We start from the raw sequence: 26,824 nt of genomic DNA, 5'->3' as shown, positions 1-26,824 counted from the left end.
GCGGGAGTACCTGTGCCCAATGGCAGCAAATGGGGGTTCCGTTCAAAACCCCGGTTTCCGATCGTTTCGGAAACGGGGTCCCTGGACACTACTGCGAACTAAGTTGGGGCTTTTGGCGGTGCGGATGAGGGGGGTTCAAGCTCAGACGCTTAGAATTGGACGTGAGCCATTCACGTTGAGGGAAAATATCATGTTGTCGGATAAGGGCTTCATCGAACTAACGTAACGTCGGGTAAGGCACTGGGTTTCAGTGTTTTATTGGTCAGAGAATACGATATCGGATGTCGTAATATGATCAAAATAATGGCTCTCGTGGGTCTTTGTTGGTTATTTTCAGTCGTGATCTCCAAATCTTGGTTATTATACGTCTCCTGTCCCTGCCACCGCCTGAGGGGAAGCTGCCATGGCCGTCATCATTGGTCGGGATATCAGAAATCAAATTTTGAATAGCAAGGCTACGGTCTCACGGTAGAGGTACTTGCGGATGCTAGACGATAGTTGTATAAGACAATGTTTGTTGCTCTTAATAATAGCGGTCCGTGCCGTTGATTGCCGATACGGGGCGGCAATGTCTGCCAAACAAGTGGCCGACCATCAATCCCAACAAATCGTTTTTCCAAGCAAGCCAGTTAACGAGAATTGTTGCATAAACAAGGTCCCAATACCTTCTGTTGGTCCTCAGCTCGTACGCTTGACTACCTCGGGCAGCTTCGATATTCTCAATTTCACTCCTTTGTACCAACGACCTTGAGTCTGGAGGCAATGTCAGTGAGCCAGGACCCCTGGAAATGTGCCCCCCGCAAAAGCGCGGAAGCTAAGAAACCCTACCCCGGATCTTTCATTGCCTCGTCTTACGCCAGCGTTTGGCCCAAGACCCAACCCATCCTGTCACTGGTTTGTTTTGCTGGCTGCCCATGAGCTGTGGTAAGCTGTCATTCTGGCGATCACAGAGGAGACCTCTTCGACAGGTTAACAGACGCAAAATGCCTACGAAAAAGGTCCGTCAGAGCGAACGGCGTAGGTGTGTTAAGGCCTGCGGGAATTGCAAGCGGCGCAAGGAGCGCTGCGATGGTCAGCAACCCTGCAGAAGGTGCGTGATCCGTAGAGTTGAAGGCGATTGTGCTTTCGCCGGTCTACCAACGAACCTTGCTGCTGCCGACCCTCTGTCTGCGAAAACTCCCGACTGTCGTGGCCTTGACGAAAGCCCAGCCAGCCAAGACCACTTCAGCCCGTACAGACCAGCCGCCTCATTCCACGAGAATGGCATTTCGCAAAGCCATCGCCAGCGCGCTTGTCCACAAATCAGCCACCTCTCTCGGTCTGCTGTGGTACCGCAAGTGTCCAGACTCATAGCAGATGGGAAAGGCCGCCTTATGTTCATTGGCGATGCAGCCAACTTGGCTTTTTTGAAAGTCATCCGCCGCCTGGTACGTGACCTTGTAGGATCATGTCCCTTTACAGACGATCCTCTGCGCCATATCATGGTTGAGGCGACCCCAGAAGGACGTTCGAAATGGATTATCACAAACCCGGCAGATATCCCGGCGAAGCCCAGTGATGAACAGGCAAGATACCTGCTGCGTTGGTATTTGCGAGCAACCAACTGTATTCTTGATATCTTTGACGAGGCGATGCTTCGAAAGGACCTTGAAAACTGGTTGCGCGGAGACCCCGCTAGTCAGGACGAAGAGGCAATGAGCTGCATCTTCTTTCTTGCACTTGGCATTGGAGCACAACGCTGCCCTGAAGATCGAGATGCTGATTCTGAGAAATATTTCCATTACGGGCGGTTTCTGGCCGTCTCGTACTTGATGGAGAACCCGACATACAACACAGTGCGCAGCTATGTCCTCATCACCATCTACCTCCTCGGTGCATCGCGGCGAAACTCGGCTTTCATGCACTTGGGCGTCGCTGTCCGCGCCGCGTATACGCTGGGTATTCACCGGAAAGACAATCCCACGCTATTCTCGGCGCAAGAGCAAGATACTCGGGAGCGGTTATGGAGAGCCCTCCGTGTCCTCGACTTATTCTTGAGCGTCTCCCTGGGTCGTCCACTGGCCACTTCTGAGACCCGTGATACGGCGGGCACGGAAGATTACTCGGCTTCCCTGGATCTCTGCGCCATCCTTGAGTCCATTCTCAACGACGTCTACGCCAAGCGTATGGTATCGACCGATGCTCTAGAGCGAATCAGTGAGCAACATCGCCGCTGGGCTGCAAAATTCAGCGGTAGTCTTGCTGCTGATGGTGTAAACACGAACGACCCCATCGATGTAGAAGACGAAACATATCCCAACATGGGGCTTTACTACATGAAGGAAGCATACTACTGGAGCATAATGCTCCTTTCACGGCCGTTTCTCATCGACTTTGTTTCGAGAAACGTTGCGCGGTCTCAGTCACCATCAACGTGGAGTTATGACAACCCGTTCTGCTCATCGCCGTCGGATCAGCTTCTTGTGTATGCTTGCGTGGACTCGGCAATTCGCACAGTTGAACTTCTGGCCGATCTCATTCCAGATACGACTGTTGCTAAACGGCACCCCTTCCTGGTTAACTCCGTATTTGTATCAGCACTAGTCCTTGGGCTAGCAGTTTTCGGTGACTTAGACAGCACCTTTCCCTTGGATCATGGGTTGAATGACGCACAGGCGCTTCTACGCAAGTTCAGCAGACAAGACCCTGTTGCAAACAGAGAGCTCTCAATCGTGGAACATCTTCAGAGCGCTTGCGCGCTTCACAGGGAAAAAAGAGTCCGAAAAAAGATGGAGTTCCAAAGAATGCTCGTTGGCGAGTTGTTTGGCAGCCTCCGCGAAGGAGTCTTGTCAACAGAAACATCCAGGTTTGAGCCGAGCCTTTGCCCTCGAGTCAATGGAAATTCCAGGGACACAGCAATTACCCATTCAGAGGCGGTAGAGACAAGCAGCATGAGTCAAAGTGGCTCGTTATCGACTGGAAGTACGACTGAGTCGCACGTTACTGGCATTGAAGCTAGCCGAGGATCAACTGTAGTCCAGACACTTACGCCGTCGACGAATATCTTGATACCGATCTCACCCAGAACCCTACTCTTCGATTCGTATGGACAAGATATGCCATTCTTCCCCACCATGGATGCTAGCATGGCGCATCTAAGTTACGCGGATGATATGATGCTGTCCGACCCAAGCGCTTTGCTGGAACCTCCATGCTAGAAATAAGTAACTACGGTGATAGGTGCATAGCTTGAAAAATGAGCGAGTGATTAGGAAGATCTGTTACCTGAGGCACAAAATCTTCATGTGCCAGTTTTGCGTCTAGTTCTCAAGTGATTGAAATACTGATACATCTCTTACGTATCCCAGGCGAATAGTCCTCTTTTTCTTTAGCTAAGTTGGGCATTATACAATAAATTTCAAATCTAGACTTGAGAAATAAATAAGAATCCTATTTTATTGAATTTTTACAATTAGTAATCCAAGAGTAGAGATAGTGTTACGGTCCAACCAATGGATGCTAGCCGGCGTCACTATGTAATGCAGGACAGGGAATGATCATATCATTACCGAAGCTTTTGCTTTGTGGTGCAGTTGGTTGTCCTGACCTGCTCGTAACATATAGCTGAGTTCAATACTTAGTAATAGTAGTGTCAGCTTATTATTCTATCAGCGACTTAGTAATTAGGAACGTAGTCAAAAAATTCAAGGGTAGCTTATATACCTTCTTAGGAATAGATTATCAACTTAGATACCAAAAGGTATTCGAAGACTAGATTGTAAGTTAAATAATAAAGAGCTACAGAAGGTGCGGTACAGACTGTAAGGGGGTGTCACAATCCCATTATCAGCAACTAACCGAGCAGGTGATTTCAGAGAGAAACACGCCGTTCAGGTAAGGGGTTTACATACACCCAAACAGAAGCAGCAGCAACTATTGGCGGTATTCCCAAAACTCTTCCCAACCTCCCACCTCACAGCATGTCTCGGCGACCGATATCAAAACATGACAGCCAAGAGAAAAGAGGACAAAAAAGAAAGCGGCACCCACCGATCTAGCGACAGGCCTCGCTCCTTAAATTCCCTACACATAATTATATCTCCCCTTACCCAGTACCCGCGCGGCCTGCATAGCGCTCGTCCGGCCAATCAGCCCGGGGTCTCGCGCCCTTTGTCGATAGCTTTTCACGCCGCTGACCTCCTCCAGCCCTATAAGTGTTGACATTATTTTAGTTTTCAGGTTTCTTTTATGGTGCTGCTATATATCTTACACTATGTGTCACGGGCTGTAGCCCGAGTTGGAGCTCTGGCTAAGTTGGAGTCCTCCGTCTTCTAAGCCCGATTCACGGTTCTGCAGTACGTCACTGCTGACATGTTTATCTCTCTTCTACTATGAGGTTATGAACCTTATCGAGAAGAACATTGATACCCTGACGTAGGGCAATGTGGAAGGGGTCTTTGAAAATCGAGTTTGGTGGCCTCGGTGGCTTGGAGAGTTATACCAGTGATGCTGTGGACCAGACTAAGTCCAAGGGGTTCCAGATCGGTGGCTTCGCCGGTCTGCAACAATACTTCAATATGATCACCGAAGGCGACTATATCTTCCCCAAGCTAAAGCAGCTGGTAGAAGTTGCCGTCAAGTACACAGACGAGGGCGAGAAGCTGTTTAAGGTTGCTCTAATAAGCCAGCAATCGACACATGCCTATGTACAATAAGCAGCCACTCTTCTTGGCGATACACATATCACTGGTGGCAACAGAGACATCATACCTCTCGCAGCGCGATCCAGTTTAGTTATTGTGTCACGATATGGGCCTGTGCCCATAGAAACCTTGCATTCAGATGTGAAATTGCAAGGCACATCGGCCAAGTTATCTTCGAATTCTTAGAGGGGTCATCTAGTGACAGTGGGTTGGGTCTGAGTGACACCCTCTGGTTTCTTCTCTCGCAACTACCAACTCCCGACTTGCAGAAGGCAAGGGACCTCTCAGAGGTATACCTATGTCTGTGAGTGACCTTATGATATTCTCTCCTCGATTTTCGAACTGAGAACACTAGTTTGCCGGTAAGTGCCCTCGTCTTCTGGCTGTGCACTCTTCTCCGTCCCGTCTCTGCCACCTCTCATAGCGACTCTGCCTTTGACCCCCTCTGATTATTCCTTCTCTCCCTCCTCGACTAACACAAGAATTTGGGGATAGGTGTGGGTCAGTAGCCTGTACTAATAATGCGCGTTAAGGAAAACAAATAGAAGGAGAAGTTGTGTTGAACATGGATGGCAGATTTTATAGAAGTGTTATCTAGAAGATCGAAACGCCAGAACAGATGTTATCAACAGTTGGCTTCTATACTGCTATAAACAGGGTCAATTCTTCAACCTTTTACTGATAATAGACGGATTCTTCCATCGGACCTATTCTGATTCTGGCGGATAGCTTCATCCATTGGTAGCGTTGTTATATTTTATACACTCATAAGGTGATGTAATTCGGGGCATTAACTATTGATGGGCTCAGAGAAACAGTAGTCAAGCGAATAACTAACTATATTGGATATTGGGTTCCCCTCACCTTACTAGCACCCCGCAGTCGGTACATGGTTAAATGGCCCGATACTGTTTCGGCAAAATAGGCTGCCCGTGTGTTCCCCAATCCCGAAGTGTTCCACCCGCTACCCGAAAGGCTGCGCTGTGCTCCGGGAGGTGTCCAGACTCATTTATTTTATCCGATGATCATCAATATCATGATTCGATGACGTAATTACACATCGAAAAAAAGGCTTTGCACAAATAGACCTCGGGCTGAGCAGGATAGTAGAAAGTAGTCTGAAGTGACCACTTACTTTGGTATAATCTTCAAACTTTCCAATCACCACGTTTTCTCTCCTCTCCAAAACTCTCAAGATGACGCCGCCACCAGAATTCTGTCAGAGCCCGGACAAGCCTTTTAACGTAGCAGTGGTCGGAGGCGGCATCGCCGGCCTGACGCTCACCCTTCAGCTACTCCAGAATCGGATACCGACGACGCTGTATGAGCAAGCACCAAAGTTTGGCGAGATCGGCGCGGGCGTATCGTTCGGTCCAAACGGCCTTAGGGCCATGTCTTTAATCTCACCGCACGTACGGCAAGCCTGCGAGAACCAAGCGACGAATAACGAATCAAAGGACCACCAGAACGTATGGTTTGATTTCAGATACGGCGAGACCTGTGAAGGCAAGCACCGCGAGGGTGAGTTCATTTACCGTCTGATCTGCGAGACTGGCCAGACCGGTATTCACCGAGCACACTTTCTGGATGAACTGGTCAAGCTACTGCCTGATGGGGTTGCGAAATTCAGCAAATGTGCAGTCGGTTACGAAGATGATGGCACGCGGGTGTTGCTCAAGTTCCAAGACGGCACTACCGCTACACATGACGCAGTGATTGCATGTGATGGCATTAAGTCAAAGTTGAGACGCGTGATGCTTGGCGATGACCATCCTGCCTCGAGGCCCGTCTTCTCCGGAAAGTACGCATACCGGGGTCTCATCCCTATGGAGAAAGCGGAGGAGCTCTTGGGCGCAGAACTTGCCAAGAACAGCCAGATGTACTTCGGAAGACACGGTCACATCCTAACGTTCTCTGTTGCGAAGGGCAAGATGATGAACGGTAAGTGAGATGAGGGCTCCTATTCTGATCGACATCAGATACTGATGAAGCATCAGTGGTTGCTTTCCGCAGTGCGGAAGAGTGGAAGTCAGATAAATGGGTCATGGGAGTAAAAAAGGAGGATATGGTCAATGACTTCAAAGGCTGGGGTGACAAATCCCAAAAGATTATCCAGATGCTACAGAAACCTGTCGTGTGGGCGCTGTTCGACCACCCGCCGAGCCCGACCTACTACCAAGGACGAGTATGCCTACTGGGCGATGCCGCCCATGCCTCGACACCGCACAAGGGCTCCGGTGCAGGAATGGCAATTGAAGACGCCTACATTCTCGGCAATTTGCTGGCGATAATCAACGGCCCCGAGGAAATCGAAATGGCCTTTGCAACGTACAACAAGACGAGAAAGGAGAGGTCCCAGAAGCTGGTGGCGGACAGCCGGACACAGGGGAAGCTATATGAGTTGGAGCTGAAGGACGACCCAGAGTGGATCGCCGACAGCCTATCAACTCGTATGGACTGGGTCTGGAAATATGACTTGACTCAAGAGCTGGACCAAGGTCGGCGAGAGATTGAGAAGTACCAGAGCGATTCGACGACGAGAGCACAATTGTAACATCACGGGAGCAACAAGCAAGGCGTGGTTCGATTCCGCAGCTACTTGTCCATGACCAGCGCTGGTTTTGCGGGTAGTGCTACTGAAAATATGTCGTCGTTCGCCGAGAGATACTAGCCACTGTCAAAGAATGCCGAGGGGAACCATAATCATCTTCGAAAATGACTCTACCGCAGGAACTGTAACTATGAAGTGAAATGATACGCAAAGCATGGGCAGACTGTCGATCGACTTTCCTAACGTGATAATCTTCGTCGGTTCCGTCTGATTAATCCCTCGCCTCTTCAGATCATAGTCATGAATCCATCCAGCCCAGGGGCACACCAGCGATCCACATCGCGATGAGAATGTCTGTCGCCCTGGTGGTCTAGCGGTATGATTCTTCCTTAGGGTTATTGCAAGATACACCCACTTGGAAGAGGTCCCAGGTTCGATCCCTGGCCAGGGCCCAACCCTTTTGATTCCATCTCCGGAGGTGGAGCCCTGCCTTTTTTGCGACCTGTGTGAGCACGTGGGGGAACAATGTTTAGCTTATCACAGCTGTGGTCCTGCATATAACAATTTGTGTACGCTTGAGACTAGTTGTTAATTTTTAAGTGACTAAAGATGCACAGAAGATTGACGAAAATCACAAAAAGCGGTGATGGATAGGTGTTAGGGTTCAAATCCCGTCAAGGCCAGGGACAGGTCGCAAATACTCCACCAAGGCAGACAGCAACCACCTAGACTTTGGCGAGATGTACCCAATTAGAAGGTTGATAAGAGTTGTGGCAGTCTCAGCCCTAGGGGAGTTTAGAGTGTGTACCTTTGGGCTACCTGTGATCTGGGGGGTGGGTCACGATGTGATATAAGGCGTTAGTTGTGTTGCTGCGACTAACGGCGTCGTTTTTAGCGCAACATATGCCAAACCAGAGTACTGCATGTCACTTACAAAGGAGACGAGTTTGAGGAATGTTTGTTTAGAATTACGCATTGAATCATCAGATCTATGGGGTATCATGTCTATATCCATGCTATATGGCAACCTGCGGCCCATCCCTGGAGCAGCACGCTCAAGTGAGGCCACCCACAACAGTTATAGGACCCCAAGGAAACTTAACAGCCATCATATAGCCCGCTTGTCTTCATGTGTGAGTGAACAACGGGTTGTTGCCCTGGGTTGCTCCTATCAGCCAAGTAACACAACTTGAACCGACCCGATAATACGAATTAGACGTCATGTACGTTTTCTCCAGTCCCAACCACTGGCCATGCCTCTAGAAAAGGCTATCATGGCACTTCCCAGTGCAAGACAGACACCAGACCAGATCCAGGCACTAGAATACCCGATTGAGCGGACCAAGGCACCTCCAACCGGCGATCCGAACAACAAGGCGATAGACATGACGGAGTAAGCCATGCCGAGCCGAGTGCCAATGCAGTTGCGGTCCTCGGTGAGCTTGGTGAAAGTGGCTGGTTGGAGAGCGAAAAAGCTCCCGCTGCTGAAGCCGTAAAAGACGAGCGTCACAACCAAACCAGCGGTATGCTCGACTGTCACGAGACAGAGCGCCGAAACCGACATGATGAGCACCGCGGCGATGAGCAAGTTCATCCCTCCGAGCCGCTGGGCAAACAAGTTGGGAATTATGCGGCCTATGATGGAACCCCCATTCATCATAGCCAGCAGGTACTTGTCCACCTGAGAGCTCGCGACACCCCGCTGTAGCGCAAAGTCTTGGACGTAGACAAACGGAGTGTACATGCCCAGGAATACCAGGCAGCAAGCGGCAACGAAGAGGAGGTACGAAATATCGCTGAAGGCAGAGCGGTCAATCCAGGGCCGCCTCTGGTGCGAAGCTTTGGGTGTGTGCATGCTGACGATGGACACGCCCTGGATGGCCAACGTGATTAGTGCTATGGTACGGACTGTCCAAGAAAAGCCGATTTCGGGCTGAAGGGATCGAAACACGATAGGTATTACCAGACTGTAGAGAAAGGGAGTGAGTCAGTATCGGCTGCCATAGGTGGAGGCTTTCTCTCGAGCAAATCCCCGATGCCGGTAAGACTTACCCACCAACGCCGCTTCCCGCCGCGGCGAGACCAAAAGCCACGGGTAGTCTCGTAGAAAACCACGGCGATAATACCGCAACCCCCAACACAGCTAGACTGCCCATTCCGGTTCCGACGCAGAGCCCCTGCGACAGAAGCAAGTGCCAAAGGGTACTGCTGAAGCTCTGAGCAATGGTCCCGACGACGATCAGTAAGGATCCGGCCCAGAGCAGCTGACGCGCATAGCCCAGGTCAAAGATGGGGCCTGCGAAGAAACCCAGGAACACCATCAGGAAACTCTGCAACGAGCCGATTGTGGAAATGGCGAACGGGCTGTACTCCTTGAGCAGGTCGGCTTCATAGTGAACTTGGAAAATGCCGAAACTGGCGACGATGCCTGGAAATCGCGTGTTAATGCCGAAACAAAGTAGTTATCAAGTGTGCCCGGAGTTGCAGTGCGTGCACAACCAGTGAAAGTCAAACGCAAAACAACACCAATAAGGTTGATGTTGCACTAGAACATGAGCCTTGGTATGACAGAAGTATAACTCACCCCAAGTATTAAAGTAAATACAAAAGGACGCCAGAACCTGAAGCCAAGCCTGTAAGCCACCGTTCGGGGGCGACGTCGGCTTCTCAGAGGCTGCGTCCGTCCGTCCGAGATCGTCGGTGCCGCTTTCCTCATCGGTCCCCGGCGAGAGACTTGGGGTCTCCCGGTTGGATTCTCGCCCGCCGTCGTCGTTGTGCCCAGAGGACTTTTCCATTTCCGTCAAGAACGGCATGGCTCAGCGCAGCGTAAGAATGTCAGAAGGAAGAGTTACATGGATGACGACTTTTCCCTTCTTCAATTGCCCAGCGTTCCTGGTTTGGTCATGCAAGTTGTGGGATGCTATGTGTCGACCCTTGTCTCAAAATGTCTTTCTCAGGATGATTCGTGGGCTTTGACGCGCGATCCTCTTGATTCAACAAACAAACAACCAGAAAACCCAAAAAAGATGAAAGGTGTGAATGTTGATCACCTAGTGACGGGCGCAGCACAGGATAATTGGAAGTGAGATATGACCGCTTTCTCTTTTTGGTTTATGTTTTCTCTTCCCTGGAGCTGAACAAAATCTTAAAAATAAAAAAACGTTAGCACACTGGTTTGTTTAATACCAACGAGGCGGACTCCGCCACAGGCTTTGAGGAAAAAGAATGCGCCAGGGCCTCCTCGCCGGACGCTCGGGTTATTGAGGTGGTCGCCGTTGCGGCTGTCGCAGGCCATGTTACAAAGTACGGATGGCCCTTAAAACATGGGTTCGTTGCGGTGCAACAAGTAAAACACACTGGCGTGGCCTATCAAATTATCTCAACTGACGTACCAGTCATGGCAATCGACTCAGTTGGTCGAATAGAAAAGCTGCCGCTATTGTTTGGCCTGGGCTTTTAAATGTCTCATAAACTGGACGGGTTTGTGATATGCGCTCGTTGGGGTAAGAAACTGGCGTGAAGTCACCAATGAGGTTAGAGAGGATCAACTGGTGTTTAGACAGTACGTGGTGTATAAAAAGAACAGAAGTCCCGCGAACAAATCGGACTAGGAGAGGCATCCATCACATGTTCTTCACACATGGCGTTTTGGGCGGGATGCTCTTGGGTACAAGTGGTCGCCGCGCGCAGGGCCACGACCGTGGGGGCTCGTCTGACGCATCTCGGACCTCGTCTGGAATCTGGGGATGCTGCAGGTCTTTGAGTATATAAGGCTCGTCGAAACCTCGGAGTAGTGGGTTCGGCGACTGGTATGTCAGAAACCATTGCGGTTAGACTATATGGGGCGGTGGACGAGGGACTGCCCATTTCGAACGGCTCGGCCACAGTCCGTTGCATGGCGGCGGGGATTCTTTGTCTTCTGGCTCCGTCCTTTTGTTACCGGTATCTAACGCCAAGGTTTGCGTGGAGGCTTGGAGGCTTGGAGGCTTTGGCCTGATAACGAGTTGGCTCGATAAGGATACCCAAATTCCACCCTGGACTCTTGGTATGGAGATCGAAAACTGGAGACCTGCGATAATTTTCGGTTCGGATTCTTGACTAGAAACAAAGTGAGTGGCACGTCATAACTTTCCGCAGATTGTCGCCTCGTTGCCGCGGCCGGGCAGGCCAAAAGTTTAGGAAAATCTTTCCTATGAAAGAGGAAAGTTTATTGACATAACCTTTGGTCAAATCCCGTCGCCCAATGACGTGTCATGCTACGGGTTTCATCCCATTATTCCATCCTGTTGGGCGACCTCTTGGCGGACGGGCCTTGGAGGAATTTTCGGAGAGCCGCGCGGACTTAATAAGGCCAGGGAACGGTCTTGCAAGAGCCGAAGGGGACAGTAATTACGGGGAAGCAACAAGTGCAGGCCGGTTGAAATGTTAAATAAAGTTGCAGGATTCCTGGTTGGCCGTGCCATCGTAAGGTGAGATTGACACTTGGATTGCTCCGCTGCCGTGTTCATTGCCTCTGGAAACCAGTCGGATGGGGGTGAGTGCTGATCATGTTTGTTTATAGCAGAAGGCCATTGCAAGATAATTACATGCATCATAGCATCATTGTAACGGGAAGCAGGGGGATATATCAAGGCGGGCGTTACAATTGGCTATTGGCAAATATAGACAGGCCAGCCATCCTCGGCGCGGGATATCCGTCATTTCTTCTGAAGTTGGGACACTTGACTTGAAAATTATCTTCATTCGCTCCCACAGTCCCGTGCTATTCCTCTTATTTCGGCCCAACGTTGCAATGCCGAGACTGACACACCATCCCTTTACGACCGAGTCAAGTGAGCCAGGTAGTCCCGCCTCTCCTCGCCTTGGCTAACGTAACTAATATCATGTCTAGTCTGATGACGACGGTGAAGCCGTCCTCGCTGGCTGCCCAGTCGGCTGTGAAGTATGACTCTGTCCCTGAAGACTTGTCAACCCCCGCCCCTCGAGTCGCCGTCGCCTCGCGTGGGGTGACTTAGAAGAGCCTGGCCAGATCCTGGAGATCACTCGGCAAGGCGGGGGAGGAGCTATAGAGATTAGGCGACATGTTTTTCCGAATTTATGGAGCATGGGGACGTGGAGAAAGGAGGGTTTTCGCATGGACACGGAAGCGACAGTTCATCTCGTTTCCATCACCTCCCACTCCTCTCTCCTCATGACCCCTACCTGTTCTAGCTTTGCGAGCGCAAATATCCTAGCGGTTCCAAGAAGTTAGAATTGCGGGTAGTCGGCCAGCCCAGTGGGAAGAAAGGGAGGGGACGCTGGGGAGCAGAGTACAAGCCCTCATGACAACGTAGAGTTAAGCTTACCTGTGATGTATCCGGCGTTCTTCTCGATGGTAAAGACGGACTCCTTTGCCGATTTCATCATGTCCCTTACCAGTGCCGTAGCGACGTCAATCACGGCATGGGCAACAGTACGCTGCTCAATATCGTAGCTCCTAATCAGTTCATCAGCCGCACCTAGGCAGAGCTTGTCTCTCATGAGCGTGTCAGGAAGAACGAGTCGGCGATGCGGGTTTTGAGGGTCTGCTGCCGTTGATCGAGCAAACATAGACTGCGTCGCCCCCCAAGGCGATGCGGACTCGGCCGTTTGTGGAAACCAATGTTCCTCCAATGCGCTCCCTCACCGTGTATAAAGTCGGCAAACTTTAGATTAGACACGCACGCGTGCCGGTTTCTTCGCAACGTGCTGTTAATTTCTGGGCTCGTGCTGAACTACTCTATCATCTTAGTCAAGTTCACCTGGTTGCCTGCGTGATTTCTTCTTCGAGAAGCACGTAGAACGGAGCCATGTCTCGTCGCGAGGGATTCTCGAGATCTAGCTCTGGCCGTTGAGCCGGAGCGTAATAATTTCTGAGCATATGAGGAAGCAAGTCTGGCACACGAATCACTTGCTACTTGGTCAGATTCATGCTCGTTGGGCGGCTTACTTGACATCAAATAGTCTTCCTTCGGAGACCAGAACCCGGAGCCATTCACAAGCACGCCGAAGGGTGGAAGCCCCGGCCTTCCGCTCGTCATTCCTCATCCAGCGACAGGCAAGTCCTGTCTCCGCTACCACAAGCCCTTCGCCGCAGCCCGAAGCCACCTTCGATGCGACTTATGTCGACATCAAGGGCGTCAGTGGGGGCAAGAGCCCATCGACTCGCTGCTCCACTCTACCTTGCCTGGAGTAGGGTGACCTCCTCGTCGGCGACAACATCCTGGCGATGCACACTTGCGCCGGGCTAGTCTTCTGCTGGCCGCGGAATTACTGAGGCCTATTGTCAATGTATGTGGATATTTGTAAAAAACTGCATCTCAGGTGTTAATACAGGATTCACACTTGGCTTGGATTACTTTAATCCGGGTACGCTTGGATCTCCAAGCAAATTGACTTTGCTGGTTAAGTCAAAGTACCCACTTACTGACCACCCCCCTATTCTGACCACATGAATCATGATGCTATTACAATAACTACTACTTTATTAATTAACTATTAACTACCTCTTAAAGCTATAATAATATAACTTTTGGCCTTACTAGATAATTCTAATACGCTAGATTTATCTAGCTTACTTTTAGTATTACTAGCCTTAACCTAGGCTTACTATACCTCTTTAATAGTTATAAACTTTATATTTAGATCTAGGGTAATAGCCTTCTTTTTCTTAGTAGTACTATTATTAACTTTAGCCTAGAGAAGCTATATTTAGTGCTTAGTAGTAGCTAACTTAAAGGCTTACTCTTTAAAGCCTTTTTTAACCTTTTTAAAGAGCTAGTATTATATAGTAATATTTTATTCTAGTTAGCTAAATAGATATAGTTAATCTCTAAGGTCTTTAACTTTCTTTAGCGTAAACTACTTAACTATAGATAAAGTAAATGCCTATTCCTTTATACCCTAGGCCCTATAGGCCTCTTTTACCCTTTAGTTAAGTAGTATTAATAGTACTATTAATAATAATATTACCTTTTAGACTAGATACCTACTTATTAAGGGTTTTACTAAAGTAATAGGCTATAACCTAGTGTATTTTTAACTACTTTTAATATTACCTATAGTTAACTTAGCCTAGTAAGCCTTATAGTAATAGCTAATAAAGTTTTTTTTACTAATAATAGTTAAATTATTTTACTAACTTAGATATTTAAGCTTCTTATAATAAGCTACTTTTATAGGCCTAAAGACTACCTAGTTAAGTAGCTAAAGGATATAAGAAGTATATAGTAGTAAAAATAATAGATAAATATTATAAATATAATATAACTATATAAAGTCTATTATTATATAGCTTTTATACTTATCTAGGATTAGTAGTTTAGCCTAATTAGGGTTAAAAGGCTTAGTCTAAAAAATAAAGACCTTTTATAGCTATTTAATAGTAGTATTATTAGTAGTTTATTTATTCTTTATTACTATAAACTACTATTTATTATATAGGTTTAGATCTAAAGAAAACTACTACTACTAGACTATTTTACTCTTATATATAACTAATAAATAAATAGTATTACTATTAGTAAATATATACTTAATAATAAATACCTAGGCTTTTAATCTAGGCTACTTTTTTCTTATAGATATTATCTTTACTTTACCTAGTACTAGCCTATTATCTTCTTTACCTTTAAGGATACTAGTCTTATTTATATTATATCTATTAGCTAGTTTAATAGTAGTAATATAAAGGATAATAAAATATTTAAACTATTCTCTAATAACCTTAGTAAATACCTTATTAATATATTAAGAATTAATAAAGTAACTTCTCTAGACCTTAATAGATAAATTTCTCTTAATAAAGGTATTTACCTACTTCTTCTTAATTAGTTTATTATTACCTATAGCCTTAAGGATACACTAAGCAAATTCCTTTAGTTATTAATAGGTTAAAAGATAACTAAGATTAACCTAGGTTTACACTTAACTAGCTAGCTTAGCCTTCTAACTAATAAAGAGTTATTAATAGTTAAAAAAGGTAGACTACCTAGTCTAGGTAGTACTAGATAAATAGTTCTATAACGTAGTCTTAGGGATACTATAGATATAAGATACCTAGTGCTAACTAACGCTAGCTACAATAGTATTTAGTGCCTACTAGACCTAGTCTTTAGTATATTTAACTATAGGGGTATAAAGAAGTTATATATAAAAAATAAAGTGATTTAGATAAAGGTAGTAAAAGTAGTGATAGTTTAAAGTAGGAGGGTTGTAGTAGATAGAGGGGGTGGATGAGGCATTTTTGGGTGGTTGGAATGAGGGGGTGGTCAGTAAGTGGGTACTTTGACTTACTACATCTGATCTGCATTCAGTCTCGGACTTTATAGTCAGGTTGGGAGACATACTGCAGGGTGAGTAACGCTAGACACAGTGAACCCTAAGCAATGGTTAATTCACAAACAACTCGGAATCTCAATCAACACATTGGTATGCTTAGCATATAATAGCATCACTCTTAAACACAAGTGTAACTAGTGATGATGTTTTAGAGGACCATATGCCCAGATTTCTGTGTCAACATCCAAAACGCACAGCCGACATTGACTCTGCTTGGCTACAAGAGGCCAGTTATCTACCAGAACAAGACCATCCTAACAATGATCGCCGCTTGTCATAACGACACGCCAGCAGACGGAGTAGCCCAACTGGAAGCACCCGCATACAAAGACAGGGTGTTGTTATCTGCGCCATGTAGGTTGGTGCGGATGCTGTTGAAACACTTTGGAACCCCCAGCTAGCCTCGAGGTTCTTCTTCGCGGTGGATGATCTAGTTGGCCAGCACGTTGCCTAACAAAGCGGATTCCGCGGGTGGCCTATGTCGCGAATGAGGGCGAGGGGGTCGGCGCGGGCGATGTTGCAGCACTTGGTGAGAACGTCAACGTTGCCCGTGCTGATGGGAATGGCGCACTACACACCCTTCCATCCATTACCACTGCTCCTTACCTCAGGAATACTGCGGCTTGCGAGGCGGAAAGTGTAGTTCACCAGCATGTAGTGGTGAATCTGAGAAATAGCTTGTGTAGTCACTGAGTACCTCCAGTCCACCAGTCCACAGTTCTCAGTGGCTGATATATGTCTGATGGATCGAACAACCCCAAACCAGGATTGCTGCCGTGCCTTTAAGTATGACGTTGCGGCAAAGCAGTCGCTGCCTGCCTTTTAATCGCCTGTCATGTTTCCATAAAAACATCCGGCTCGAGGGGCTAACACATTACGGCTAAAGCGGTAAAACAAAATGTTCTTTTTTTCTTTGCTTGGCAACTGCGCCCAACAACCAAAAGATCTCAAAACAGCTAGGTGACTTTAGGGTTCATAAATTAAGTGACTGTTGGACGGCGGAAAACTCCCTGAGGTTGGACCTGTACCGCAGCACCGCCCCGCGGCAGACCGTGATGTCTCGCCAACAAGGAGCACTGATTGGACCAGGAATTCTATTTTTAACTGAAAGCTTATTTGAAGGGCATAGACAGCTTGTATCACTTATCTCAACTTAAAGGAGTCACTTTGGCAGGCCAAACTGCTGAGTTGTGGTTGGGGGGCACAGTTTGAACCGAGCCAACGCCGAATTTTATAGCCCATCCTGCCGTTAAGGTGACAAAGTGCTTGATCAGCCCCGATAACAGGCAGGAGATGATTATTGGACAATCATTTGATGTTGAGCGCCATTTTTTTGGGTTGATTTGGTGTGATGGTGTGCGGCAAAATCTGTTTGTTGAATTGCTGCTAGTATAAGAGTCTGTAGTCTTGTAGACAGCGGAACAGGTCTATGCAATAACTGATCAATATTCTATGACAGTGCCTGACCGATCTCAGTTCTATGTATGTCTGTTCAAAATGTTTTCAGCTCAACAACCTTGAAGATAATGTCAGATTCCACTATAAGAGCGTAGGTAACTAGAAAGACTCCGAGAAGACTTATTATCCTATAGGGTTGTCAGTAGGAATGATGAAAGACATCGCGGCGCAGTAATAATTAGCTTAAGGTGAACATTCATAGTTAAGCAAAGGCACTATGATTGACTGCTGTGATGTAGTGAAACGTTCGATGGGGCCAATCATACAAAAGGTATACAAGCGCTGGAAAACGCAGGGGTTTTCGTCTTTTTTATCATTTTCCCTAGCGCAATACGCATTCCCGAACATTCTATATCAGCGACATACGATATGCCCCGCCGGAATTAACGAAATACCGTGGGGCATAGGCGCCAATATTGTTGCCTGGGAGAAGAACCGAGAAGAAAATGGCTGTTGACTGGCCCTTCTGCGGTTGGCACCATTCAACACACTTGATGTTATGCTTCTACATCTCTCATTCACGTTTTCGAAATACTGTTATCCGCCGCAAGATGTCCGAGGCACCCGAAGTCATTGTCGAGTACGCCTACGACCACATTTCAGAATGGTACCTGCAGTGGGTCAGAAGCCAGAAATCGCCGCGGGAAAGATACACCAAGAGGCTTCTTGCGGAGCTGCAGCCCTCACCTGCTATTTTAGAGCTCGGTTGTGGCCCTGGGGTTCCCATCATGAAGATGCTTCTCGATCACGGCGCACGAGTAGTCGCAAATGACATCTCAACTAAGCAAATCGAACTGGCAAAGGCCCGCTTCCCAAATGCAACTCTAGTTGCAGGCGACATGACAGCACTCACTTTCGAGCCTGGGAGCTTCGATGGAGTAGTCAGTTTCTACACCCTTTTCCACCTTCCACGGTCGAAGCTCCGGGCTATGCTCAAAAAAATACACTGCTCGCTGAAGCCTGGAGGAGTATTTGTTTGCAATCTTGCAACAATCAACGAGGAAGAAATCCATGGCGAGTTCTTAGGATATGGGATGTTCTGGAGCAGTTATGACGTGGACGAGAATCAAGCACTGCTTAGAGAAGTCGGATTTGATTTATTACAGGTGGAAATATTGCAAGCGGGAGATGGGAAGCTTGAGGAGGATGATCCAGATTTTGACGCCGAGTTTATGTGGGTGGTAGCACGAAAGAAAGATTCTCCTACCGAGTAAATGCTGTAACGGGCAGGTGAAGGCGGTCGGTAGCCCATATATAATTGGCTTTAAACATGAGTTGACTGGCTTTCGTAACTGTAAGCATGTTACCTTCAGCCGTGGTGTCGCCCAAGTCCGTAAGTAATTGGTGCCAAGGATCCTGTGCCAAAGAAAAGTCCACTGGCGAGACCTTTGGCTTCATCAGCTCTTTGATTTAGGGTTGCACCGCTTTTAAAACACTACAGGACGGCCAAGCAGCCATTTGTTACGCCCGTCGTTTCTATGAAGGCCGGCTACAAGTCTCAATGGCCGGAACTAGACAATACTCTTGGTAATCCGCCTGCCTCTAGATATAGAAATTAAACGGCATTCTGTTGGCTTCAGTTACGAAAATAACATCTGATATTTGAGCCCAAGGCATGGTTTGCTCTTTTCGATCACCGGAATCGAGATGATGGCTGCCAGGTCTGGAGGTGGAGGAGCTTTTGGCGTTGGAGAAAACAGTAACTGACGAGCCTAGCTTCCTGGCTTGCTCTTTCCCGTAAATTAGTCTGGATACGTTACTCCCCATTGCTACAGAGACTCATTATGGTGCGAAGTTCTGTCTATTTAAATGTAAAAAGACTCCCTCTACAGTCTGACTAGCCTCGATGAATCCAGAAAAAAAAAATATTAGTTACTTCCGGCACCTTCTGCGAGTGTGAGTGTGCAGGCTTTGATTGTCTGATGCCTATAGTCAACACAAGAGACAGCATGCCATGGAAACAACTAGTTTTACTTTGTTCGCTTGATAGAATTCATTGATACTCGAACACTGTTTCTGTTACAATGTTACTAATTCTTTTTCTTACGAGCCTTCTTTCATTGTAATGAGTGTGGCCAATGGTAGGATTGCTGCTTTCCTTCTCAGTCCGACTTCAACTTTTCACGAAACTGCATAGCATATGGTTCAGCCTTTTTTCTCATCTCAGTTTCCAAGTCGTCTTATTCGCCCATCCAAAACAAACGCGCCACAAGACCCGAGGCAACCACAACATTCACCTTTGCTCCTTCCCTGGCTGTTTCCACAGCTCTGGTTGTCTGCAGACTTCTAAAGAGATCTTTGAAATTTCTCTCATACATTCTGCCAGAAACCTCCTCCTTCCATCCAACGCAACGAGAGCCATATTTACTAAACCACTCTCCCCTCTACGCCCTTTCCTCAATCACCCACATCAGTTGCCGCACACTCTCATCCTTTTTCACTCATCACCAAACCATCACCACTCATCATCAAGACTCACCCATCATCCTACCGTCCCTACTTATCACAAAACTTACTCATCATGTCTTCCGACGGAACTTCCTCTGAGGCTGCACCCAAGCCTTCTCTCACTGACCGTGAGTTTGAAATCCTCAAGCTCGCCTGGTCCTGCATGAAAGCCCCTCCCGAGGTAGGATTACTGTTCACCATCGATCATCAACCTTAATATCCATGCAAAACTGACATCTTTCTCTTCTTCCACATCATAGATCGACTACACCGCTCTGGCCAGCGCCTGTGGCATGACCAATCCTCGCTCCGCCAGCAACGCCTGGAGCGCCATCAAGAAGAAGCTCTTCAGCAACATGCCCGCCCCCGTCGATGAGGATGGCAACCCCATCATGACCCCCTCCAAGCGCAAGCGCGCCTCCCCGGTCAAGAAGAAGGCCGCCCCAGCCCCTACCGCCGAGGAGGGTGATGAGCTCGCCGGCTCGGATGGCGAGGAGAAACTCGTTGTCGAGACTCCCAAGAAGAAGCGTGCCACGCCCGCCAAGAAGAAGCCCGCTGCTGCCGCCACCGCCGCCGATGGCGAGGGCGCCGACGAGGAGGAGGAGGCCCCTGAGACCCCTGCCAAGAAGAAGCGCGCCCCCGCCAAGCGCAAGACTCCTGCCAAGGGAAAGAAGGCCACCGCTGCCTCCGACAACGAGGACGAGGTCGAAGCTGCCGCTGAGGATGCTGGCGATGAAGCTCCTGCTACCGACGTCGCCAAGCTCGAGGTCAAGGATGAAGACAAAGGCGATGTCGAGATGGAGAAGGGCGAGGACCCGAATGAGATCTAAGCATCTTGCCTTCCTTTCCCAATTCGATGGTCACCATGGTTTGTCACTTCTCGCTTTCAGGATTCCATGGCACCGTTGGTTTGCCAGACAATTGCTATAGTTTGGCTTCGTCTATCTTGGGTTGATGATCAGATTGATACACGGAGGTTTTCACATTGAAGGAAATGGCTTTGGGTCATAGTCATTATGCACGGCTCTCCCAATGAGCTCACAGGGTTACAGAAAGTTTGGTAGACCTGAGATTAGAGGCATGAAATGAAATCAAGCTCTACAAGTTTGTATTTCTTGGCTGCTATTACCTGGTAGCTTGTGACATGTTTTGCAATGCCGAGCTTCCAGCTTTCTTGTCACGATGTCTCCATGCGGGAAAACATTTAGTTTCTATCGATTACGACTGTCGCGGAGCAGGCTGAACATGATGGGTCCAAAGGAATCCAGTTGGGTGCTATAAAACACATTAGAAATTATTGAATCGGATAATACTGGGAACGGAATGCGGGGGTATGAACATGGGTGAAGCTTGCCCTTGATTGAAGGGATACCAAAGGGGGACTCTCTCCCTTGGTTGACCCATCGTCCAGCGGCCGCACATCAGGAGTCAGACAAGACCAGCACCTTTCAACTACACCTCAATCAAACTTCAGGAACAGTTAACAAAAGCAATGTTTCATTTCATGGCCTTCTTAATCGCCATTGCCGCCTTCGCCGGTGCGGCCGCCGCCGTGTTGTGCACTCCAGCCGAGACCTACTGCGGCTCCCGCCTCATCAGAGCCGGTGCGATTCGCAGCGCCCCTCCTCCCTTCCTCGTCCCAAGTTATCGAAGCTGACGTGGCGAGGAAAACCAGACAAGACAAACCGCGCGGCTGTAGACGACGCCTTGATCTCTGGCGGACAGCCCATTGACGAAGCCCACATCAGCCAGTCCGTCTTCTGGTGCGCCCCGGCCGGTGTGCCGGTGCCTTCCAAATCCGGGCTGCTGCTCGTGACGTACTGTGGCCCCGTCAACACCTGCGTTGAAGGCGGTGCGCTGGGCGGCGTCGGCGACGCGTGCGTGCTTTCGACCGGTGGGGGACGGGGCCATTGAGTTGGTTCCAAGCGGTGGATGTGGTGCCCGACGAGAGTCACCGAGAACAAATACGACATGGTGCTGGTAAAAACGGGCGGCAATGTGAAAAGGAATGGACATGGTTTCTGCAGCTTAAAGTTTTGTCTATTCAACCTGTGTACAACAAAAAAAGTATCCAGATCGCGTGGTACATGCCGTCTGACTCTTATCTATAACTCCCTCACTGGTATGCGATGATGCACGTCTATTCCTGAATGTATTTTTTCAGCCCGCGGAGGCGCTCCTTGGCCGTCTCAAGCACCTCGTCCTCCTTGCAAACAGCGAAACGGATGTAGTCCTGGGCGATGTGGGCGTTGGGATCGGTGTAGAACTCGGTGGGTGGGATGGCGGCGACGCCGACCTCCTGGATAAGGAACCAAGCGAGCTTGAAGTCGCGAGGGCGACTGGCGACATGGGCCGGGAAGGGGTAGTCGTCGGGCAGCTTGACCTTGGCCATGTTGACGAGAACGAAGTAACCACCTTCGGGCTCCGAGTACGGCATACCGAGCTCCTTCCATACCTCGTTGAAGCGGTCCATTTTGCCCTTCATGTCCTTGATGGTCTCGTCCCAGAAGCCCTGCTTCTCAGCTTCCTCAAAACCTTACATGTGTTAATACTTTTCGTGCCGTAGTCATTGCACAGAGACCGTGATACATACCAACAGCGCATGCCTCTTGTAGAGGTGACACGGAAGAGTAGCAGATACGGGTGTGAGCAGCGGAGACGTGCTGAATGAGCTCGGCGGGGCCCATGAGCCAACCGACACGCCAGCCTGTGGCGTAGAAGTTTTTGCCTGCAGAACCGACGGTGATAGTAAGACGCTCAACCTCTGGAGACAGCGTGGCTATTCTCGTGAAGGGGACGTAGTACAAGCGGTCGTAGACCTCGTCGGAAAGGATGATGATCTCGTGTTTGACGCAGAGGTCACCGATCTTTTGGAGCTCCTCCCTGGAGAAGACCTTGCCCACAGGGTTATCTACATTCATGAGTCAGTATACTGCAAGGAACACAAGGGAAGAAGTTGGCGACGGACGTGGTGTGTTGAGGACAATCATCTTGGTCTTGGCTGTGATGGCGCGCTCGAGCTCGTCGAAGTCGATGGTCCAACTAGCGGCGGACGACGTTGCCGTAGCACCGTCCGCAGGAGGATGCAAGGGAACATATGTAATCTTGCCGCCGGGCATCTCGATGTTGCTGATATACCTAGTCAGGAGTAAGCATGTCTACTTCCTCTCACAAAGACGCCTCGGGTTCTGGCTTACTGATCAAAGAAGGGCTCAAAGACAATGACCTCATCGCCAGGCTCGATGAACGCCATAAAGGCACTGAGCATACCTGTCGGGCGTTCAGCTTGTCATCACCAAAGAATATCCGCTGCCACCGAGTTGAGTCTCACCCTCGTTTGCGCCAGTGGTGATGGTAACCTCGGTCTCAGGGTCCAGCTTGCGACCCCAGTAAGGGGAGTAAGCATCGGCAATCGCCTTTTTCAACCTAGGGCGACCCTTGGTAGGGCTGTACTGATTGCACTCAACGCGGTCCAGAGCCTGCTTCGCGGCGTTGAGGATAAACTCTGGCGGGTTATAGCCGAAAAAGCCCTGGCCCATGTTGACGATGGGCTGTTTGGGCGAAGCGGCAGCGGCCTCGTTTATGATGGACCTGATGCTCCCAGTCAGAAAAAGGCTCATGCATTATCGTCGCGCAGATCGGTTGCACTGTCGTACAACAGTTCCGAATCAGGGTGCTCAGCACGCACCATACGTCTTGCCGCCGGCCGGCAACACGGGCCGCGGGTTTGATCTTGCTACTGAGTGTCATGGTGGTCGAGTTGAAGCCTCTTCTGGCGGTGCTGTTGTTTGTGATGCGCGACCGGAGGAGAGGGAGGACGAGGGAGTTCATGGATGTAGTAGAGCGGTTGACGAGAAATCGGAGCGGCACGGGAGGTCAACGCGGCCAAATCTCTATCGGGACGTAATAAGACCAGGCGAAGCTCCGAAAATTGGCGGACGCTGATTGCTTGTCGGGACGTCAAGACCCATTCTCGTTTGGAGCGTGAGAACGTCGTAATCGGTCATCCCGATGTTCGGTGCTTCGCTCAGCAGCGGGGTGAGCCGAGTCAACGCGGTTTCTGGCGGGGTAAAAAGCACGTCCCTCGTAGACTATTTGCAAGAAGATTACGTAAAGATAGAGAGCCGAGCCGGGGTTTATCCGACCAAACCCGAGTCCGACCACGATGCTCAACCCAATCACTTACCATCTTGGAGGCGTGATTTCTCAATACCAAGATCAGCAGCGAGTAAGACACTGGTCGGCACAGAGTCCGTAGTGAGTGAAATGGCCGGAAATATAATCCCAGAGCATACGTGAGTAAAGGGGTTCTAAGCGCAGGAGACTAATGGCCAAAACCCCTGGATAGTGTTCCCAGGTGAGGTCGCTAAGAAACCCGGCATTACTCGGCAATACGAAGGGAAAGACTGAATCTCTGCTTCGTTACAGATGATTTGTAAGGAATTCATAAGCACTTGCAGTAAAACAAAAGAGGTTGATGTAAGATGTGGCTGGTAATGCAGTGTTTAACCTTGATCTGAAACGGATTGAACAGTATCCTTTCCAAGGCAGTAGGCAGTCAGCAAGGTGCCAGCGAGGTTAACTCTATCGAGGTAAAGACAACGATTATTAAGTCAGACGAGGGCTATCTCAAGTTCCGCAAAGCGTCTTTCCAGCTACTCGTCACTATCCCTGGCATGGAAAAGATCATACCCTTAACATGGCCAGTTCATCTCCAAGAGGAATTTGGTGCAGCTTGTTATTGGGCCAACAAACTGACAGCCGTTGTACTGCTGGCGACCTAGTCGGAGTTAGACTTTATGTCTGACACTGACAACTCCCTAAGCATTTGCCCTCTATCGATTAACCCATTCTTCAGGCGGCACCATCATCGCCCTAACTTTAGATCGCGATGTCCCAACACCAAACAATGATTGGCAGTGCTCAATGACACCAAATATGTGAACAAACCTGCGCAAGCCTATTTCCGCGCAGCAGATGGATTGTGAACTGTCGCATATACGGTTTTGAAGGGGCGGGGGATGTTCTGTGTCATTATAAACTTTCGCAACTGTAATTTAAAATGCTGTATTATTGCCGTTCGAGGCGGAAAGCTCTAGGCTTACCATGTTCTATGAAGTGGAGAAAACACTTGCAAGGGGAGGCACCGCGCATGGAAGAGCCTTGTTTGTTCATTCAATGGTTGACTGGGGTTAAAGTTCTTTTTTCTTTTTTTCTTTTTTCAGATGATTTTGAAATCGAATACCTTTACTATACAGTTCAGGGGCGACCAATGAGCTAAATGTGTTTCTTTGATTGTGATATGTAACATGGAGGTATGTGCATTCTTTTTGGCATTGCCAGAAGTATGTGATATGTAGACACGGTGAAGTAGCTCGACCATAGACAGGCGAACCGAGAAAGAGAGAGAAAGAAAGATACAGGAGAATTAGAGATATACACAACCTCATCCTACAGCTTCCACTAAGCGAGGCCTACAATAACTTTGCCTCTTGGTGTCCAACCGTCAGCCTTTAACATCTTTATCTTACACCTTCATAGGGACCAGCCATTGAGAGCCCCTTAGTTGTTTGTTAGGGTGTACTTGGAATTACCGCCGGCGTTGCCCCAGCCCTCGGTGGCGATGGTCTGGTAGCTCATCTTGCCGAGCTTCAAACCGATCTTATCCCAGGCAGCGACGTGGTTGGCGAAGGTGATAGTGCCGCCATCCGGCCGGGTGTCTTTGCGGGAGGAGATAAATTGGGTGAATGTCCTGGTGCCCAGAATGGAGGGCTGGTTGACCTGCGTGTGCTTAAAGATGTCGTACTCGGACCCGTCGCTCTTGAGAGATCCAACCTTCTGGCCCTGCGCGGCGCCCTTTCCGTTATTACTGTATTCCTGTACGTAGTACTCCACCAGTGGGTCAGTGCTCCATCCGTAAAGTGAGACTAGAACAGTGCCAGCCGAGGCCTTTGTCTGGCCGGAGAATTTAACAGTCCTATACACAGCCATCAGTCAAGATGGAACGAAACATTGAGAACGAGGTCTCACCTGTTCTTAGAACCAGTATTCCAGCCTTTGCCGACCACAAAGTCTTGAGCGCCTGAGAACGACACGGAGAATCCATTTTTACTGGGGGTGAAGTTGACCTTGCCACCCGTTTTGTAGTTCTGGGTGTAATCCTGACGACGGGCCAGGTTTGCGGGGCCCAGCTCGAAATCGGGCGCGTCGGCATCAGCAACTGGTGAAGCGAAGACGCTGGTGATGAGAGACGCAGCGAAGGCTAAGTACGTGAATGTAAATGAAACCATGGTATCAGTCTATGCTTGAGAAAGGCGGGCAAAAAGTGCGTATGCTGCTCGATGAAACAATTATGAATTCATAGAGTTGGCATTTATTCTGGTGAAGCCGGGCGAGAATATCTTGCCTTTATACACATTTGAGATATGTTCTATGTAGAGAGAATTCTCTAGCACATGGATGATTCATATCGTTTCAATCGGATGGTTCCGTTCACATCCCTTGTCAATCTATGGACGATCTTTGTGAAACAACTGCCTACCAAGAAACAGATCATCGTGTCAAGCTTTTCCGGGGCCTCAGCCACATCGCTCCCGCTGCCAATGCATCCGCAGTGATTGAAACCGGCAAGTCACCCCCGACTGGATGCGACAACCTATCAAAGATCACCGTGCAACACCACTATAGGAACAACTAGTCCCCGAAAACATGATTTTGCCGGACCTGGGTGGAGTGTGGCAGCTAATGCTCAGGCTTGGTTGAGTGCACTCTTGAGTTGCGATGAACAGTAGAATGACCTAAATGAACCAGGATACTGCCATCTTCTTGGAATGCTTCTTAAACTTCTTCAAAACTGGAATTTTATGATTCAGGGGAAGCTTCATGTGTTTGACACTGAGCTTAACTTTGTTGGACTTACAGTATCGGGAGTCCGGAATATCGACACAGTCGTTGTGGTTGGCAGAAAGAATGTTCACCTCGGCCACGACCAAACTTAACTATATGTAATGGTTGAGGACAGTATCAAAGATGTGGTTCACCTGGATGGGGAGCTGCACTAGTTCTCCTCTGATGATATTTGTAACTAGCCAGATCGAATATGCTAACCAGGTCCACCAATCATATATCTGCCCTCGGACGTTGTCGCTTTCGTCCGGGCCCGTCGAACGTCGAAAATTCCGATCCTGTCGCGATGATGTCATTTGATCTGAAATATAAAGAGGTCGTGATTCAGGTACAGAAAAATGAGTGTACAGTCCAATCTGGTTCGCCGACCAGGACCCCTAATCGAACTATCTGCGTTTGGAGTTTCATGCGTCCGATCAGC

At 48.8% G+C, this 26,824-nt stretch overlaps 9 protein-coding genes and 1 non-coding gene across 10 annotated transcripts; 6 read left to right on the top strand and 4 right to left on the bottom strand.

The window, feature by feature from the left end:
• Positions 1 to 983: 983 nt before the first annotated feature.
• On the top strand, positions 984 to 4,740 carry LY79DRAFT_695737 (fungal-specific transcription factor domain-containing protein; the record flags this gene model as incomplete). The annotated part of the gene is made up of 3 exons (XM_060564826.1): positions 984 to 2,961; positions 3,016 to 3,160; positions 4,484 to 4,740. The coding sequence occupies 3 exons, from the start codon at positions 984 to 986 to the stop codon at positions 4,692 to 4,694; spliced, it is 2,334 nt and encodes a 777-aa protein (XP_060409810.1). The 3' UTR covers positions 4,695 to 4,740.
• An 881-nt stretch (positions 4,741 to 5,621) lies between these two features.
• LY79DRAFT_706604 (mannitol 1-phosphate dehydrogenase) lies at positions 5,622 to 7,455 on the top strand. The gene is made up of 2 exons (XM_060565032.1): positions 5,622 to 6,623; positions 6,680 to 7,455. Exons 1-2 carry the CDS (start codon positions 5,879 to 5,881, stop codon positions 7,234 to 7,236), a joined length of 1,302 nt encoding a protein of 433 aa, XP_060409809.1. The 5' UTR covers positions 5,622 to 5,878; the 3' UTR covers positions 7,237 to 7,455.
• Positions 7,456 to 7,592: 137 nt separating this feature from the next.
• On the top strand, positions 7,593 to 7,685 carry LY79DRAFT_t230. The gene has a single exon. It is a non-coding gene; the product is annotated as a tRNA-Pro (tRNA).
• Positions 7,686 to 8,452: 767 nt separating this feature from the next.
• LY79DRAFT_593430 (major facilitator superfamily transporter) lies at positions 8,453 to 10,046 on the bottom strand (the record flags this gene model as incomplete). Its single annotated transcript, XM_060561556.1, has 3 exons — positions 8,453 to 9,200; positions 9,286 to 9,661; positions 9,818 to 10,046. 3 exons carry the CDS (start codon positions 10,044 to 10,046, stop codon positions 8,453 to 8,455), a joined length of 1,353 nt encoding a protein of 450 aa, XP_060409808.1.
• Positions 10,047 to 12,375: 2,329 nt separating this feature from the next.
• Positions 12,376 to 13,379, bottom strand: LY79DRAFT_662320 (uncharacterized protein). Its single transcript, XM_060562808.1, has 3 exons — positions 13,202 to 13,379; positions 12,579 to 12,797; positions 12,376 to 12,463 (listed from the first exon to the last, which is right to left on the bottom strand). Exons 1-3 carry the CDS (start codon positions 13,290 to 13,292, stop codon positions 12,441 to 12,443), a joined length of 333 nt encoding a protein of 110 aa, XP_060409807.1. The 5' UTR covers positions 13,293 to 13,379; the 3' UTR covers positions 12,376 to 12,440.
• A 4,018-nt stretch (positions 13,380 to 17,397) lies between these two features.
• LY79DRAFT_566549 (methyltransferase) lies at positions 17,398 to 18,313 on the top strand. Its single transcript, XM_060558830.1, has one exon. The coding sequence runs from the start codon at positions 17,496 to 17,498 to the stop codon at positions 18,261 to 18,263; it is 768 nt and encodes a 255-aa protein (XP_060409806.1). The 5' UTR covers positions 17,398 to 17,495; the 3' UTR covers positions 18,264 to 18,313.
• A 1,257-nt stretch (positions 18,314 to 19,570) lies between these two features.
• Positions 19,571 to 20,327, top strand: LY79DRAFT_593428 (uncharacterized protein; the record flags this gene model as incomplete). Its single annotated transcript, XM_060561555.1, has 2 exons — positions 19,571 to 19,678; positions 19,758 to 20,327. The coding sequence occupies 2 exons, from the start codon at positions 19,571 to 19,573 to the stop codon at positions 20,325 to 20,327; spliced, it is 678 nt and encodes a 225-aa protein (XP_060409805.1).
• A 583-nt stretch (positions 20,328 to 20,910) lies between these two features.
• On the top strand, positions 20,911 to 21,515 carry LY79DRAFT_640055 (uncharacterized protein). Its single transcript, XM_060562330.1, has 2 exons — positions 20,911 to 21,101; positions 21,173 to 21,515. Exons 1-2 carry the CDS (start codon positions 20,990 to 20,992, stop codon positions 21,409 to 21,411), a joined length of 351 nt encoding a protein of 116 aa, XP_060409804.1. The 5' UTR covers positions 20,911 to 20,989; the 3' UTR covers positions 21,412 to 21,515.
• LY79DRAFT_566546 (aminotransferase class I and II) lies at positions 21,516 to 23,538 on the bottom strand. The gene is made up of 6 exons (XM_060558829.1): positions 23,186 to 23,538; positions 22,829 to 23,088; positions 22,695 to 22,767; positions 22,466 to 22,635; positions 22,091 to 22,408; positions 21,516 to 22,032 (listed from the first exon to the last, which is right to left on the bottom strand). The coding sequence occupies exons 1-6, from the start codon at positions 23,326 to 23,328 to the stop codon at positions 21,638 to 21,640; spliced, it is 1,359 nt and encodes a 452-aa protein (XP_060409803.1). The 5' UTR covers positions 23,329 to 23,538; the 3' UTR covers positions 21,516 to 21,637.
• Positions 23,539 to 25,059: 1,521 nt separating this feature from the next.
• On the bottom strand, positions 25,060 to 25,787 carry LY79DRAFT_524212 (family 11 glycosyl hydrolase; the record flags this gene model as incomplete). The annotated part of the gene is made up of 2 exons (XM_060555609.1): positions 25,060 to 25,474; positions 25,528 to 25,787. 2 exons carry the CDS (start codon positions 25,785 to 25,787, stop codon positions 25,060 to 25,062), a joined length of 675 nt encoding a protein of 224 aa, XP_060409802.1.
• Positions 25,788 to 26,824: the final 1,037 nt, after the last annotated feature.

This window comes from Colletotrichum navitas (assembly GCF_030913465.1).
Source record: "Colletotrichum navitas strain CBS 125086 chromosome Unknown LY79scaffold_78, whole genome shotgun sequence".
Lineage (NCBI taxonomy): Eukaryota > Fungi > Ascomycota > Sordariomycetes > Glomerellales > Glomerellaceae > Colletotrichum > Colletotrichum navitas.
This window is presented reverse-complemented; position numbering and strand designations above follow the sequence as displayed.